Consider the following 16665-nt stretch of genomic DNA (forward strand, 5'->3'; position numbering starts at 1 on the left):
TGAAGAGGTCTTCAGAGAGCCGACGTGATAACCTGGACCCACGGGAGTTGGATGACTTGCGGACGCAGAGATCCCCAGAAGACCTGTTGCTGCGATGCCCGGGGGCTTTTGTCGGGCCGCTGTTTGCCGGCTCAGCCTGCTCCGTCACAACCTGAGAACCTTTGTCTTGGTTTTCTGGGTTTCTGTCAGTGTTTGGAGAATCTGTTGGTTCAGTAGAAATGAAGATGTCGTCCTCTCCTACAGCGTTTTCTTGAACAGTTCCTGTGCTTTCTTCCTCCTCCACAGCACCGATAGTGACCTGACTGGACGTTTGTTCAGGTGCAGGTTCCTTAGGGCTGCTGGTTTCTACTGAACTCGTCTGAACATCAGGCCCGCCGGCTGTGAGGGTCTTTGTTTCTGCCTGTGTTACGTCTTCCCCTCCTCCTCCTCCTCCTCCTCCTCCTCCTCCTTCTGAGGTGCTATCGAGTTAGCAGTCTCAGTTTCAGTTGGTGTTTCCTCTGCTTGTGTTTGATCAACCTGTGCCTCTGAGTGTTCATCCAGACGTCTTTCTTCTTCCTCCTGTTTAGGCTCACATGCTGCTGAATCACACTCTTTGTCTAAAGCTGCACTTGACTCTGTCATTATGTCGTTTGCAACTGGTGTCTCCAATTTATTCTCTGTATGAGCTACTAAGTCAGTGCCTTCTTCTGGTTCAATGCATTGAGGTGAGCACAGTACTAACGTTTCTGCTTCTGTCTCTGAGTCTCTGTGTTGTTCTGAATCCATTTGTACTATTTCAGTCTCTGGTTCCTGTGTGGCTGCATTTTCCTCTAGCATTTCTTGAGTCTGTGCCAGTTCATTAGTTTCTGTCTCTGTTTGGGTGTGGGACTCTTCCAGCGTGTCTGTTTCTGCTAATGACTCAATGCTGTGGTGTTTTCCTTCAAATGCATCTTCCCCTGAGATGCTGTCGGTCTCTGTGATCAATTCTTGTTGTTGCTGCTCTGTCTCTGTCTCTATTGTGGGATCTTTGACGGTTGGAGCTTCGTCTTTGCTGTCTGTATCTGAGCCTGGGCTTGTCTCAGTTGTGACTGTGTCCACCTGCGTCTGCTGCACGTTTTCAGTGTCTGTGCTCTCCTCTTGTTTCATGTCAGCCTGAATCATCTGTTCCTCACTTGGGTAGACACTTTCCTGCGTCACCACCTCTGTGTTTTTATCTGTATCAGCATTTTCCTTTATCTCAGTCGGATTTTCCACCACAGCAGCTGTTTGTTCGCTTTCTGCCACATGGTCTTCTGTCTCTTTATTTGAGTCTTTCACTTGAATTGTTAGTTGCTCAATTTCGTGACTCTGCTGTTCCAGGTCGTGTGTCTGGATGTCAGAGTCCAGCTCGTCGCTTTGTTTGTGTTCATCAGCCTGATCTTTGGTTGGACCTTCGGTTTGTTGTGTCTCCACGTTTGTTTCTTCCTTCTGTTCTGAAAGCACTTTGCTCTCTTTTGTCTTGTTGAGTTGGCTTTCCTCCTTTTCAGTGATTCTCGTTTCCACTTGTTCAATCTGTTCTTCTACAATGACCGTTTCTTCTACCTGCTCTGTTGGCATGTTTTGGATTTCCATCGTTTTAGGTTCTTCTAAAAGTTCTTTCTGTTCAGTTTCTTCTGTCAATTTCAGCTCACTCTGTTTTTTATTGTCCTCTAAAACGGGGTCCTCCTCCTCCTGAACGCCCTGCACCTTCTTAAAATTGAAGGTACTCCAGCTCCTACAGTCCTCATTTGATCCCATTGAAAGATGCCTCACAACTTTGCCGCCGCCGCTGCCGCCGCCTTCCCATTCTCGTGCGTTCGCCTTTCCCCCTTTCCTCCACTTCTTGTGAAGGAGGGATGGAGACAGCGAGAGAGTTGAGGCCGAACGAGCAAGAGGGACTGACAGGTTCCCTTTCTCTCTCTCTTTCCTGTCCTGTTCTTCCTCCTTCTGTCGTGCCCTCGCCCACGCCATCCGGTATCCGTGGCAGCGACCTCTGGGGTCAAAGGTGGATGAAGGTCTGTCTTTCCTCCACTTTTCTAATTCCTTCTCCGTCTGCTTCTCCAGATCTCTGGCTGACAGCTGCACCGAGCACACCTGGGAAAGGAACAAAGACGCTGGTCACACTTTTGTTTTACTGTATTTTTCTGAATTTTCATGATTTAAACATCGTGGTGAGAGGGTGCTACGTAACACATCGGTGCAAAATTCTCTGTAAGTGTTCAGTTTGGTTGAAATTAGCTTACTGCAAAGGCCATAACATGGTCTTGACACCATTTCAACTACTCAGTGACATCTTGTGCATAGTCACCCAGGAAGAGGATAGAAATGTTTCATACTAAGTTATTGTCTGTCACCTTTACAGACAATAACTTAGTATGGATTTGCATTGATGCTTCCCTCCAAGAGGACCCAAAAGATGCCTGGAAAATGCCTCCCAGCTGTAGAGAAGCATCTACATTTGTTTTGTTTCTCCACTCATTTATTCAAGTTTTTAATTGAAGTCCTATGAAGTCCTATGTGGTGCTGTTTAAAGCTTCAGAAAATGCAAGTGGGTGAACCTTACATTTGGTTTGTTTTGTGAAACTACCGTTTTAAAAAACAGTTTAATATTACTATGGAAATAAATTCGTTAGGAAAGCTGTTATTTTAACTGGTAACTGACTCTCCTCAACACCACCCACATGTTTCATTCTTACCTCGGCTATGAAAGTGTCGTCCTCCTCTTGGACCTGCTCCCTGACGCCCCTCAGCCTCTCCAGAGTCTCCATCTGGCCCTGACACTGCTTCCTCTGCTCGGCCCGGCCCAGCACCCGACGCACCAGCACCACCGCCACCTGGAGCAGCACCCGCACCCCTGAGAAGAAGAGAGGAGAGGAAGGAGTGGGAAGGGAGACAGAAATAGGGCCGTGCCACATCAATCACATCATATGCAATATTTGGTTTCTGAAGAAGTCCTTATTCTACAAATCTGTATATGACAGTTAAGTTGCTCATGTTATGCAAAATTATTTGCTAATATAAATCGTAGTACATCAACTGAAGCAATAAAGAAGCACTAGAGTATTTTCAAAGACGGGCAACAAACACTTTACTGTCCCCTGGGGGAAATTTCTCTTCACAGCAACGTAAACGTCAAATAATGATACGTTCAACTGTAGCAACATACAATGACAGACGACAGCACACACTCAGGTCTGTTCTGCGAGGCCTGTTGTTTAGGTTGGCTATGGCTGCAGGATCAGGCTTTTCCCAAAGCGAGCCCTTCTGCACCTCAGTGCTCCGTACTTGCACCCATAGTGCAGAAGGGTGAGGTGGAGATTGATTTTTTTTTTTTTTTTTGGGATGTACTATTCTATTGAGGCTGCAATGCCTTCGATGGCTTTATTGTTTAGCTCTGCAAGGTTTGGTGTGAGGAGACCAATTATACTGGCAGCTGTGTTGGTTATGTGTGTGAGTTAAAGATACAGATGAAACAGTCGATGGGCTGAATAATGCTCTGATACGACAACAGGAGGTGATGGGGGGCAACATAGAGTCCTTTAAGCTGACAGAACTAATACCATTCTAATGAATGAAATATACCATACAACATAATGTGATATACAGATTATTGTATCTAAGAAAATAAATGTATTTCACAACCATTTTTTTGTTTTCTTGACCCACAGCAGCTCATATGGAGGACGTACCATAGCAGAAAAAGAGGTCCCAGACTCGGAGCAGTGTGTTGAAGGGCAGGTGACGTGTGAAGAGACACATCAGCCAGTCGGTGGCGAACATGAGGGGCTCCACTCCATGTTGCTGCAGGTGTTTGTGTGCAGCTGGACACGACCTTTTCAAGACCCAGTTCAGCATGGCCGCATCAAACAGGACTCCCTCCTACAGAGGTGCACATGCTTAGACAGTTCAGGAGATATTTTTCAGGTTTCTTTTCAAATTAAGTACAGTAATCGGAGTAATCGGGTACTCATTATTTTCCCGATAATGAAATAATTAAATTGCGCTGCACAAATGAACAAAAATCTGCTTTGAAATTTAGTAGAGGTAAATTCTCTTTCTATAATATAAATGAGTGCAGTGTCTGGTACGTTATATATATGCATCTGTGCATGTGTGCAGGTCCTCACCAGCAGAGGGCTGTAGTATCCAGGAAGGTACTGCTCACTAATCTGCACCAGACACCAGAAGGCCTCCTGCCAAGGTTACATGATGGCAAAGAAAATGACAAAAAGAATTCAACATCAGATACCACAATAGCTCCTTAATGTTTTGGACAATCATAAGTATACAGTATTTTGTCTTTTATTATTATGTGTTTGTGGGACAGAATGCCAGTAAGATAACAGATAGATGAAACAAGATTTGGTGCTGTTTCAATGTCTGAAACTGTCATTTGTTCTCCACTGAAATCTAGGTTGATGGAATATTTTTGAGATGCGTCTGCTACCTCAGCAGGCATATTCATCAGCAGCACTGCAGCCACAGGCCCCTGTGCCTGGCAGTAACCCTCCTCCGGTTGGTGCTGAGTGTAGGCTTTCAACACCCGGAACAAACCACGTTGCCTTCACGCAGAAAACACCACAGGAGTCAGTCACACAGGCCACAAGCACATGATTATGTTTACATATAAATCATCTTTGAATAGAGAAGTAATTACTTTTACTTTGCAACAGAAAAACACAAAGTTGGCAGGACTACACAGAATGAGTGATAGCAGCCGAGGCACATAACGGACTGTTGCTATCAGCTTGTCAACAGAAAGAAATAGAAGTAGAAATGTGTCCTACCCGTGTCCATCCTTGGAAAGAAACATTTCATGGAAAGGGAACTGTCGGTCCAGGTCTCTCTCGATCACATCCACCCAGCTCTGCAGAGCGGGCTGCGAGTCCAGAGACTAACACAGAGATAAAAGATTTAAGTCAACCATTTACAAACACAGACTATTTTTTTTTAAGATAAGTTACAAGGAAATGGACTTCCATTATCTACTGTGTAAACAGAATATATTAAACTATGATGAGCCTGATTTAAAAGTAGTGCTGCGACCAACCACTATTTTAACTGACTTTTTGTTTAGTCTGTAGAAAGTATAAACAAAATTAAAAAAAAAGATATATAGCTATAGCCTGTCACAAGATCACACAGCCCAATATATTGTACTAAAACAGTCCAAAACTCAAAGACTTTCCATGGATTAAGATATAAAACAGAGAATAGCAACTTAAACAAGTTATCAATTCATTTTCTGTCCTTTGACTAATCAATTGCACATCACAATTAACTGAGCCCAATGTGTTAAAGTGATTAAATTGCTTGTTTTGTCAGTACAAGGATATTAGAGTTGCAGTGATATAAAAGTGAAAATAGTAGGAAATCCTCACATTTGAGAAGCTGGAACCAGAACAATGATTATAACTTGATGAATTACTGAACTTATTGATTGTCAAAATTGCATCCTTAACATTTCAGAGGCCCAAATGAAATATTAGTTGTATCCTATCATATATAGCTACAGCTGATTTGAAAGCATTCACCACAGTGAGAGTGCTAAGTTTTCTTGCCTGGTAGAGGTTTTCGTTCTGTTTCATCTTGTCACTAGCTCCACACAGCAGAGGCCAGCACTTGGCTCTGAGTGAAGCTGGGATGCCTTTCTGACATTGCACTTTGACCTAAAGGGACGTTGGTAACAGACACAGGATCAGCTCAGTGCAGTCAGAAACAGATAACTACATTTTCATTGTTGTCTGTGTGAATGCAGACAGGCCTTTTTCAACGCAGACATATTGACTCATAACAGGAAAAGCACATGTGTGTTATAACATTAACAATGGCTCTGTGATAATCTATAAGTGTCCTAGTGAGAGGTGACAGTGTGGCAGAAATAACAATAACAACAGGACCCTAAACTGAAGCAGCTAAATGGAATTAAGCCATCATTCATTTCATTGTTTACTGTTTTTATTTCCCACAGTGACAAAACCTCAACATTTAATGACTTTAGGTGTCTGAGACGGGACACACCTTACTGGTCTTCTTCAACAACATGCGATCCCATTGACTAATGATGTTTATCCACTTGGTCTCTCTCTGCCTGACCAGCTCAGGGGGGGGGCCCACACTCCTGACACAAAACAGCAAACAGATAAGTATTTTAAACATCATATATTCAATAGAAGAATGAGAGCTTTTTTTATGTGTCACATCCATTGACTGTACAGTATTAAGGCTCATTGAACTGGAGGCCTTTAAGTCCGTTTGCAGATTCGGTGCATGCATTTGTGTGTTGTCATTAGAGAAAGACAGCGCACCGAAAAACAAGACAGGAAACAGGAAAACCACACGGTAGCAGTGTGATGTCTCCATGGCAACAGGTCAGGATGTTATCAATGGGGAAACTGTGAGGAAGGCAGGTAGCAGTTGGTTTAGCTTGTCTCATCCTGACTTTACACTCTTAAATCTGGTCCACGCCGAGAGTTTTTGTTTCAGCGTTGATTAAATGTTTTGAAAATATGTAGTCAAGTGATTCTGTATAAGTTTGCTGTTTTTTGAATTTGGGGTTGAGGTCTAACGACTGCAGTTCAGGCCTACTTGCACTTCAGAAGGGTCTCACAGGGCTTGGTGCTAAAGGTCTCTGTCTTGCTTCAAATTCAATCCCTTTATACACTGAGATGTTTGGCTTCTTTCCAATATTAATATATAATAATTAATATCTTTCAAGAAATCATGACCAGGTTAATCAAGATAATTTACAGAATTTTTGTGAGCATTTCATGTAGGAACTGTTGTCATTTATTCATTGTTCCTACATGAAACTGTAAAAAGCAGAACTGGCTATAGGGAAAATATGTGTTTATTGATTTTGGGGTGAACTATCCCTTTAACTGTTGGTTTCATGCACTGGTTCATTGACATTTCATGTGGCTGTCTCTTCATTTAAGATTACTTTCAATCTTAACTTGCAGGCTTCTTTCACTCTTTAGCAGTAACATTTGCTCTTTTTAGGCCCATGCCATACATTTAATTCTCAAATAAATGGTTTGGAAGCTGCAGCTTTCTTAATACGACCTGTTTACTGTGTACATTTTATTAATCAGAGCACTGTGTTATTTGCCCACTTAGCTCTGTGTCTTGGATGCAGATCCTATTCTGTCTATTAAGAGCTTTGGATCTTCAGATAAATGGTCTCTTTAGAAATAGGTGAGCTTGCTTTGAATAACATTACTTGACTGTGAAAATGTCTTCAGGGTACATTGCACGGCCCCTTTGAACTCACTTAACCTGCAATGTACTAATGGGATCGTTTTTCAGCATTCAGGGGAACAATTTGTTTTGAATCTTAAAGCGTTTAAAGTTTTTAAAAAAAGGAAATTAAAGCTCAGTAACAATATAGTAACAGTACACTCAAGCACCAATGTGTAACTGCTCACCCAGGCGTGGATCCATTTGTCAGAATGAAGCCGAAGCGGTCTGTCGCAGGTTCCTGACCAACCTCTGACCCTTCATCAGATCCAGAGCTGTCCTCCTCAATGAGGGTCTTCTGGGTTGGACTCGTTGGACTTAACATCTTTCTGACATGAGGAGAGGAGGCTCTCATTATTCAGCATGTGACTGTACTCTATCATCATGATTATGAGAAGCTGCTGCGACTCTACAATACCTCCTATATGTAGATATCAAAGCATACCTTAACCCAATCAAAAACACTGCTCTGAATGGAGATTGTTATTGTTTGTGATTGTACGAAAATGTCAATTCTGAATAAAAATGGTGTGCTACATTTCATTACATCGTAAAGGTACATGCTTTACTACCCGTCTTCAATACAAGCCACGCTTATGAAATCTGGCTCGCTTTTTGTTTTAGCATTAGTGTAAAAGGTAACTTCCTCCCTCCATCAATAACTTAACAACAACAAAAGGAAAGTTGTCTATCTTAAACATCCATTAAACAAAATTACCTTTTACATTTCCGTCATGATTGATCACTCGGTTGTTGAAGAGGTAAAGTGTGAGATCCTCTGGTGATGAGGAAGACAAACTTCCCCTCTCTCTCTCTCTCTCTCTCTCTCTCTCTCTCTCTCTCTCACGCACACACACACACACACACACACACACACACACACACACACACACACACACACACACTCTCTGGTGACTATGGCATGACGTTCCTTAAATAACCTTTTATTTGGCTCTTGTAGCAGTAAAGTACACTATGTTTGGAGCATGGTCTTATTTTAACTGACATGGAAGTGAAACTCAGTTGCAGAAATATGATTAATCAAACATGACACCAGAAGGAGTGTTAAATGCAAAATATGCTTCCTCTTGTATGAACAGTATGTATGCTGCCTTTACTTGCCGTAGGAAATGTTGCAATTGTACGTGTTGGAAGGCAATTCAGATAAAGTGGAAAATATCACCAACAGTGCAATGGTTTAACAATTTCCTAACCGAAAGATAAACGAGGATCACCTGAATGCAACATAAACACTATTGCGACCGCTGTCTTTCTGCTGATCCTCTGAAACTTGTGACAGAGGTAAGTCTAGTAAAGGGTCATCAGAAATACGAGCTGGTTACAGTTTGTGATTATTTTAGGCTTCGGTTATAGACCCAGTGTTACGTTCACTGAACCGGTCGTATTCTGCTAAATAAACCATGTTAATATTTTATGTTATTATGAAAGGGGAGTTAGTTAGCGACGAGTTTACAGTATTTTATTAAATCTTAAATTAATGTTAGGAACATCTTACTTCTTAAAAAGAAATGAGTAAATATCCAGGCAAACGGTTTTAAGGAAAATGTAACGAAAAAGTTACTATCATATGGTAAAAAACACTGTTAAAGCCATTCACTAGATTGACATTTTAGCTGAGAGGATTGTCCACATCCCATATATATATATATATATACAGTACCAGTCAAAAGTTTGGACACACCTTCTCATTCAACTACTTTGAAGAATCTAAAATATAAAACATATTCTGGTTTGTTGAGCATTTGTTTGTTTACCACATAATTGTGTTCCTTCATAGTTTGGATGTCTTCAATATTAATCTACAATGTAGAAGAAAATAAAAATAAAAATAAAGCAAAACCATTGAATGAGAAGGTGTGTCCAAACTTTTGACTGGTACTGTATAGTATATGTATCTATATATTGTTATATAAACATTTTTACAGTCAGGTCAGCTATTTGAATAGGCTATAAATGCTACATTTTGTATATATTTAATGCCACTTTAGTTCCTCAAACGCCTACATATATTTGACACGATAAAACGTGTCTACTTTATGTCATTTTCCGTTTTTCGTTCTTGGACTTATCCTTGAGTGCTCCCAAACCGTACAAACTGAATTGAGTCCCCGTTCCTCCCATTCTGCCGGCGTGCCTTGAACGTGGCACACCGCTGACGTAAAGTAGGGATTTGGGCCACCAGATTAGAGGACGCATGAGACGCATCTACGCAGTTTGCAAACAGTCTACCCCCCTCACTCTCTTCAGTTTCTTGACTTGTTTTCATTGTGGATCTGTTTGCAAGGGGTTGCATTCATTTAGGTTTCCTGTTTGTACTTTGTACACGTTTAGTTATATTAGTTTAAAAACTATCTCAGTGTACTTTACACCTTCTTCTCTGCTCAGATGTCTACTACACTAAGACTGCGTCTTCTCCACTGCTATTCAAGGCCAGGTAGGCTACAAATAGAGCAGGTGTCATTCTAACAATAATACCACTATGCACAAAATGAGGCATCATCTCATCACATTTGTTTGTATCTCCAGGCACAAGTGGATATGATCTTTGTGTCATTCGCCCATTCAGTCTCAGCCTGCAGAGAGAAGGCTACAGTAAGTAATGTATGGAGTTCTCAGTGGAGTGACCACATGTGACTATTGTTTGTAATGGTCTAACCATACACTCCCCTCTCCCTCTCTTCTCCTTGTAGAGTATGTAAATGCTCAGGAGCTGCCGACAGACCTGAGGTCCATCACTGACCGGGCTGCCACAACCCTCCTTTGGACCGAACTCTTTAGAGGTCACATATACTGTGATTGCTATGCAGATGGCCTATACTGTGTAGTGCTATTCTATATTTTTATTATTGCAAATCAACAATTGATTTATCCTACTAAGAAGTGTTGTCTGTGTAGTCAAAGGCTGAGAAAGATTATAGATCTCCAAAACTATTAAAAATACATAAATGAGTCAAACCAGTTGGTGAAATGTTGCTCAATTACAATGAACACAGCCTTTGTAATGTGAGTCAATTCCAGATACACCAACCTTCTGTTGCTATAAATGCTCAATAGCGCTTAATTTAATTAGAGGTATAATTGTGTTCTAATATTTCCATTGCTGTAAAGAGAGCAAAGGTGTAGAAGTCCTATTGAATAATTCGTAACACATTGCCAACATGCCAAAACCATAAATATCTGGACAATTTGTAAAAACTTCCTAAAAGTCAACATAAAATTCACTATTTACAAGACACATATAGATACACTTTTTCCTTGCAGTGTCCAACTGTTAAAGGAAATTACTCTTCCTTTGTAGAAATTAAACGATATATAAAATATGAACAAATGAGCTTTTGGCTGTGTGCCACAGACGGTAGGGATGTCAGAATGTATCAAAACACAAATTTATGCTTTGAGGGTTTTTGGACCCTTTATGGAATTTCTTGACAATATGGAAAATAATAAAGTGAGTCACAATTCTTTCAACGCCTACCTGCAGGTCTGGCAATGACTATGAGTTACCTTTTTCGTGAACCCGCAACCATCAACTACCCGTTTGAGAAGGGCCCTCTGTCACCCCGCTTCAGAGGAGAGCACGCCCTCCGCCGCTACCCGAATGGAGAGGAGCGCTGCATTGCCTGTAAGCTGTGTGAGGCCGTCTGCCCCGCTCAGGTAAACACAAACACACACTCAGCTCCAGCTATAAAGATATTAGCAGTATTACTGTATTGAATTTTTCGGTGCCATCACTCATTATCAGCAGCTGTTAGGTGTTTTCTCGCTTTCTTTTTTTTTGTTGCCTTTACTTACTGTAGGATGACCTTGTTTACAAATTTGGATACTTGGAGACATCAAGTTTAGATAAAAAATAATGTTTAACAAATCTGCGCCTCTTAAAACATCTGGGTAAATTTTGAGTGATAATCTGTAAAAATGAAAAAAACACAGAGCCTTATTTATGTATATTGGAATTCTGTTGTTTTCTGCATCCCAGTTTCTTTTTCCTTGCACTTTTTCTAATGTAGACATGGGTTTTATATTGAGCAATATAGTCACATTTATGACAACTTTGCCAATGGTGGCCCATACATCAAATTTTCTCTCTCACACACACAGAAACACTTCAAAAACACCCCCAAAGTTAAGAAAACCTTCTTGACTGTGTGGCCTAATTCATATTGCTGCTAATACTTGAATGCTACACACTATTTACATTTTTACCTATTGAATATCCTCTATTCTTTTAATGCTATGATGTGATTTCTAAAGACTACTATGTTTACCACCATCGTCTTTACTCAGTTAATCTCACAATACCTGCTGCTTAGGCTGTGATTAAGTCAATGGTGAAATATGTGTCTGTTGTAGGGAGTCTGACTTGGTTGTGTCTCGTCCCTTTCTTCCCTTTGTGGAATATCAGGCCATCACCATTGAAGCTGAGACTCGAGCTGATGGCAGCAGGAGAACTACACGCTATGACATTGATATGACCAAATGTATCTACTGCGGCTTCTGCCAGGAAGCCTGTCCTGTTGATGCCATCGTTGAGGTAAGAATAAAGCTTACCCTGTATATTGAATAGGAAATTCATTGGAGCTGAACCACGAACGCTTTTGGCTGACTAAAACTGTACAGTAAATTTATGATACTCCAGGCTTTAGTATGCTTCAAAACCGTGCTTTAGGATCATTTCACAGTGACTCAAACCTCCTTTCCTACAGCAGGAACTTTTCATTTTCTATGCAATAGTGTTATTTTACAGATGTCTTATATAAAGTCAAATCCTAGGGGAAACTATTTATTTAACATTCTTAAATGGGGAATTTAGCACTCAACCCACCACCAAAACCTAAATGTAGAACATGAAACTGCAATGGCTTTAGAACTACTGATGTTTAATGTGTTGTTTTCCCTGAATCCCTCCCTCAGGGTCCAAACTTTGAGTTCTCTACAGAGACCCATGAGGAGCTGCTGTACAACAAAGAAAAGCTGCTCAACAATGGAGACCGATGGGAGGCAGAGATAGCAGCCAACATACAGGCAGACTACCTGTACAGATAGATGTGTACTGTACTGCCCCCAAAAATGTTTAATACATGAAAACGATATATATTATCGTCCTCCTATGCAATAAAGAGATTATTTGTAGCTTTAAAGATATTCCAGTGAGTTACTAATGAGCAGTGAAGCCTTGCCGCCTCAGATTCTGTTGTCAGAACTGAGAAAAAAAAAAATGCACAAATCATATTTATTTTGTTGTAAATGATGTATGATGTTGAATGTAGTCTGTAAACCATGCAGCCTATGCACTGTCTATGTTGGACTATTAGCAGCTGCACGTTTAAAAAAAAATAATGATGTGATGTGATAACTAAGAGTGTATTTATGTAATGTAATGTAATTTAAGATACTGAAATAAATCCTGTTTTAAAACTTAAACCCTTCATTTGCCTGTGGCATTAAAGCTGGTGCTGAAACAATTAGTTGATGAATTGATTATTCAATTCAAACAATCTCTGGATCTAGCTGTAGAAATGTGGGGATTTACTGCATCTTTTATTTATATCACAGTAAATATCTTCGGGTTGACTGCTGAACAAAACAAGTAATTGAATCAACTTCTGCTTTTCTCTGTCTTATATGAAATTGAACTCTGGGAAGTTGTGATGAGCATTTTTCACTTTTTCTGATATTTACACCAATGAAGTAATTGATTTATCCTGAAAATAACAATAATCCTTATAGTTGCAGCCCTTATTATGACTTTTTAAATATAAGTTAATATGATAATAACCTGTAATTGAGTCTATTAGCTTTTATGCAGGGTGAACAAGGACTTTATTTATTTTTGTGTGTGTTACCAGTCTAGATATAAAGGTATTGTTGGATTATCAGACATGCTGAATCACGGTCTGTGAAATGCGTTTTAACCAGTCTTTTTCTTTTTTCTTTTTTTTACCGCTGCGGTGTCACGTGATAAGGGCGGAAACTGCCTCACAGTCCACGCTGAATCTCCCGCGAACGCAGCCATTTACCTCTTTCCTCTCTCGGTGGTGCCACCGGTTAGCTGGTTCTCTACATCTTTCTCTCGGAACAGGCCATCCTATTTTTGTTTCCAAGTTTGAGTTGTTCTGGTAAGTAACTTAAAACAACGGCGGCCTTGAATGTGTCGTTTGGGCTCACGTGTGTGTGCGTTTCCAGTGAAGCCCTGCGTGGCTTCAACGGTCACATTTAGGCCGTTGGTTGTCTCGCGCTAACGTAGCCGTTAGCTCCGCGAGAAGAATGGCTTCCATGCGTTGCTAGCTAACAGGCTAGCTAACAGGCTAGCTACGCACAGCTCTCCGTCACTTCACCGCTTTGTTCTTCACGTCTACACGTGTCACTACGGGGGTTTCTGCCCTCCAGACTCTCTTGTCGGCTCTACTCGGCCGGCTTTGGTTGACGTTGTCCGTCAGCTGCAGCGGAACCTTCTGCTGCTCCGGTTGTTCCGGACGAGAGAGAGAGCGCGTCGGTGCGCACTCACTGATGGACGTTAGCCTGCTAGCTTGTTAGCCTGCTAGCTTGTTAGCCTGTTAGCCACCGGCCCGCGTTGAGACCCGGGTCCGAAGCGCGGCTTTTTCGTTGTAACGTCCACAGACAGTGAGCTGCGCTGCGGCTACTTCACGCTTCGTGACCTCGGGGCTCTCGTTGACTGAGTGTCCTCTCGGACGTGAGGTGCTAGTCGGTGGTGAAGTCCATCGTCGCAGTAACCGGTCGTCTCGTCCCTCTGGTCTCCCGGTGTTTAACCCGCCAGCTGATGTCACTGACGGTTAAACGGCCGTTGTAGAGTCAGCGGTCTCGAGGGCGACTGACTGAGAACGTGCTAACCATCCCGCCTTGTCTTGTTTTTTTTTTTTTTTTTTTTTTTTTTTTTAGGTAAATCGCAACCACGGCGGACTCAATGGCACAGTGTGCACCGGTGGCGGTGTTTAAGGTAAGAGTTCTCCTTAAAACACAGCGCGTGTGCTTCTCGTTGGTCCTGGTCGTACAGATGTGAGGAACGACCCATGAGGTGTTTAGGCTAACCGTGCTAACGGCCAGTGTCTGCAACCAGTAGCAACCAGTCTGACCAACCGTTCGAATCCAACCGTTTGAAGCTAAACGTTCTGATCTAAACGTTTGAATCTAAACGTTCGAATCTAAATGTTTGAATCTAAAGGTTCTGATCTAAACGTTTGAATCTAACCGTTCTGACGTTCTAATCTAAACGTTCTGACCTAACCCTCCTCTTCCTTACAGCTCGTTTTGGTGGGAGATGGAGGCACCGGAAAAACGACCTTTGTTAAGAGACATATTACAGGAGAGTTTGAGAAGAAATATGTTGGTGAGTCCCGCCATGTTCAGAAGTAAATGTCACATCGGTATATATTACAGATGACGTTTTAAAAAGGTGAACGCTCAACCTCTAGTAGGCAGGGCCCTTGCTATGGTATTTCAATAACAAGAAATACCAGTACAGAAATTCCACAATGGGTTTGAAGTAGTTTAGAAACAGTTCAACCAATAGTTTGTCACAATGACAAGGGAAATGTGAATCTAAGAGCTCCACACACAAAGTTATGGCTATGACTAGATCAATAGACAGATATATTGATATGATATAAATCAAGAGATATATATTAAAGATTCTGTATCGGCTATAACTTATTGGTCTGATCCTTTCATTGCTTGGATTTTTGCTGATCCAGTAAAGCTTTTCGGTTGCACTGTATTATTCTAATCTATATCATGAAACTTTTTTTTTTATCCAGAGAAATCTAGTGCAATTTCTATAGATTGTGATCTAAATTGTAATAGTACAAATTAATTAAACTTTCAGTTAATCCTACTCATTTGTCCAACACTTTACTTGCCCCTAAAGGAATCATTTTTAGCATAGTTTTCACCTTTCTTGCTCTCACACATCTTGTCTCTGCTTGTAATTCTAGCTACTCTCGGAGTAGAGGTGCACCCGCTGATGTTCCACACCAACAGAGGAGCTATCAAGTACAATGTGTGGGACACAGCTGGTCAGGAGAAGTTTGGAGGCCTGAGAGACGGATACTACATTCAAGGTGCTTGTCGCAATCCTTTACAAGCTGTTCGGGTTATTAAACCTTAAACACTATGCCTGATAACTACTGATTACAATTTAAAACCCTGTCATTGAATAGTGTCTTAAAACTTCTGCTACCTTCACAGCTCAGTGTGCTATCATCATGTTCGACGTCACCTCCCGAGTTACCTATAAGAACGTGCCCAACTGGCATCGTGACCTGGTCCGTGTCTGTGAGAACATTCCCATTGTCCTTTGCGGCAACAAGGTGGACATCAAAGACAGGAAAGTCAAAGCCAAGGCTATTGTGTTTCATCGTAAGAAGAACCTGCAGGTAATAACAGTGCCCACAAAATGATAAACATATGTTCATTTCTCATGCACACACCAGTCATGTGTGTGAAATATAGAAAACATGGATTTGAATCCTTCATTTCTAAACGTCATAAACTGCTCTGTCCCCAGTACTACGACATTTCTGCCAAGAGCAACTACAACTTTGAAAAGCCTTTCCTGTGGCTAGCAAGGAAGTTAATTGGAGACCCCAACCTGGAGTTTGTGGCAATGCCTGCCCTTGCTCCCCCAGAAGTCCAAATGGACCCCAACCTTGCTGCAAAATACGAGCAAGAGCTTCAAGTGAGTATGAGCATACAGGAGCAACGTCTGTTTAGGTGACGGTGCAGTATATTCAAATCCAGCAGCTTCTTTAATCGAGCAGGGTTAAAAAAAAGAGAACTCAGCAGGGCAACAATTGACTTTGGGAAACTGACTGTTTCTTGTCTCTTCCTGTCCAGGTTGCATCACAAACAGCGCTCCCAGATGAAGAAGATGACCTCTAACCTGTTACCTTTAATGTTCCCTCTCTCTCTCACCCCCTAACGTGGACAGGAAGTTTGTCGGAGTTTTGCCCCTTACTGTAAAATCCCTTTTCAGATTTTTTATTTTTGAATTTTTTTTTGTTTGTTTTAAAACTAAGGAAAAAAAAATTGGTGGACAAGTTGTGGTTCTAATTTCACTGTATAAGACACACCCACCCTAGTGTTGTTGTAGGCATGGCAACGTGCTACTCATCATCGAGCACCTTCCACTGCACTCACCCAGCTCACATAATGCTGTTGTACGGTGTACTGGAAGCACTAAGGGGAGTAAACTTTGAATAAAAACATTCTCAATATAACATGACTGTTTTTTTAATTTCCTGAACAGCACCTTTTTTAATTTTAAAAAGTGTTTCCAAGAGGCTCTTTTCAGGGAATACTTTTTACATGTCATAGTAGGAATAAAGGTGTATTTAATAAAGATAATGGTGACTTATGAAAAAGGCCTGTTGCCATTCAGTGGTTGTTATCCAT

General features: G+C 41.3%; 3 protein-coding genes across 5 annotated transcripts; 2 read left to right on the plus strand and 1 right to left on the minus strand.

Annotated features, from left to right (window-relative positions):
- Positions 1 to 393: 393 nt before the first annotated feature.
- tbc1d10c (TBC1 domain family, member 10C) lies at positions 394 to 8016 on the minus strand. 2 transcript variants are annotated; one of them, XM_054597211.1, is made up of 10 exons: positions 7955 to 8016; positions 7425 to 7565; positions 6019 to 6118; positions 5559 to 5666; positions 4785 to 4891; positions 4445 to 4559; positions 4125 to 4190; positions 3687 to 3876; positions 2694 to 2851; positions 394 to 2091 (listed from the first exon to the last, which is right to left on the minus strand). In XM_054597211.1, the coding sequence occupies exons 2-10, from the start codon at positions 7559 to 7561 to the stop codon at positions 406 to 408; spliced, it is 2667 nt and encodes an 888-aa protein (XP_054453186.1). In that variant the 5' UTR covers positions 7562 to 7565; positions 7955 to 8016; the 3' UTR covers positions 394 to 405. The 2 variants fall into 2 exon arrangements, with proteins under 2 accessions (XP_054453186.1, XP_054453187.1); XM_054597212.1 differs by having other exon boundaries at positions 7425 to 7561; positions 7955 to 8007.
- A 1626-nt stretch (positions 8017 to 9642) lies between these two features.
- ndufs8b (NADH:ubiquinone oxidoreductase core subunit S8b) lies at positions 9643 to 12300 on the plus strand. 2 transcript variants are annotated; one of them, XM_054598080.1, is made up of 6 exons: positions 9643 to 9713; positions 9791 to 9849; positions 9948 to 10037; positions 10739 to 10911; positions 11660 to 11788; positions 12169 to 12300. In XM_054598080.1, the coding sequence occupies exons 1-6, from the start codon at positions 9643 to 9645 to the stop codon at positions 12298 to 12300; spliced, it is 654 nt and encodes a 217-aa protein (XP_054454055.1). The 2 variants fall into 2 exon arrangements, with proteins under 2 accessions (XP_054454055.1, XP_054454056.1); XM_054598081.1 differs by having other exon boundaries at positions 9643 to 9691; positions 9784 to 9849.
- Positions 12301 to 13228: 928 nt separating this feature from the next.
- ran (RAN, member RAS oncogene family) lies at positions 13229 to 16490 on the plus strand. Its single transcript, XM_054597329.1, has 7 exons — positions 13229 to 13373; positions 14155 to 14212; positions 14518 to 14602; positions 15207 to 15332; positions 15460 to 15647; positions 15779 to 15949; positions 16108 to 16490. The coding sequence occupies exons 2-7, from the start codon at positions 14180 to 14182 to the stop codon at positions 16150 to 16152; spliced, it is 648 nt and encodes a 215-aa protein (XP_054453304.1). The 5' UTR covers positions 13229 to 13373; positions 14155 to 14179; the 3' UTR covers positions 16153 to 16490.
- The last annotated feature ends 175 nt before the right edge of the window (positions 16491 to 16665 follow it).

This window comes from Anoplopoma fimbria, chromosome 4 (genome assembly GCF_027596085.1).
Source record: "Anoplopoma fimbria isolate UVic2021 breed Golden Eagle Sablefish chromosome 4, Afim_UVic_2022, whole genome shotgun sequence".
In the NCBI taxonomy this organism is placed as follows: domain Eukaryota; kingdom Metazoa; phylum Chordata; class Actinopteri; order Perciformes; family Anoplopomatidae; genus Anoplopoma; species Anoplopoma fimbria.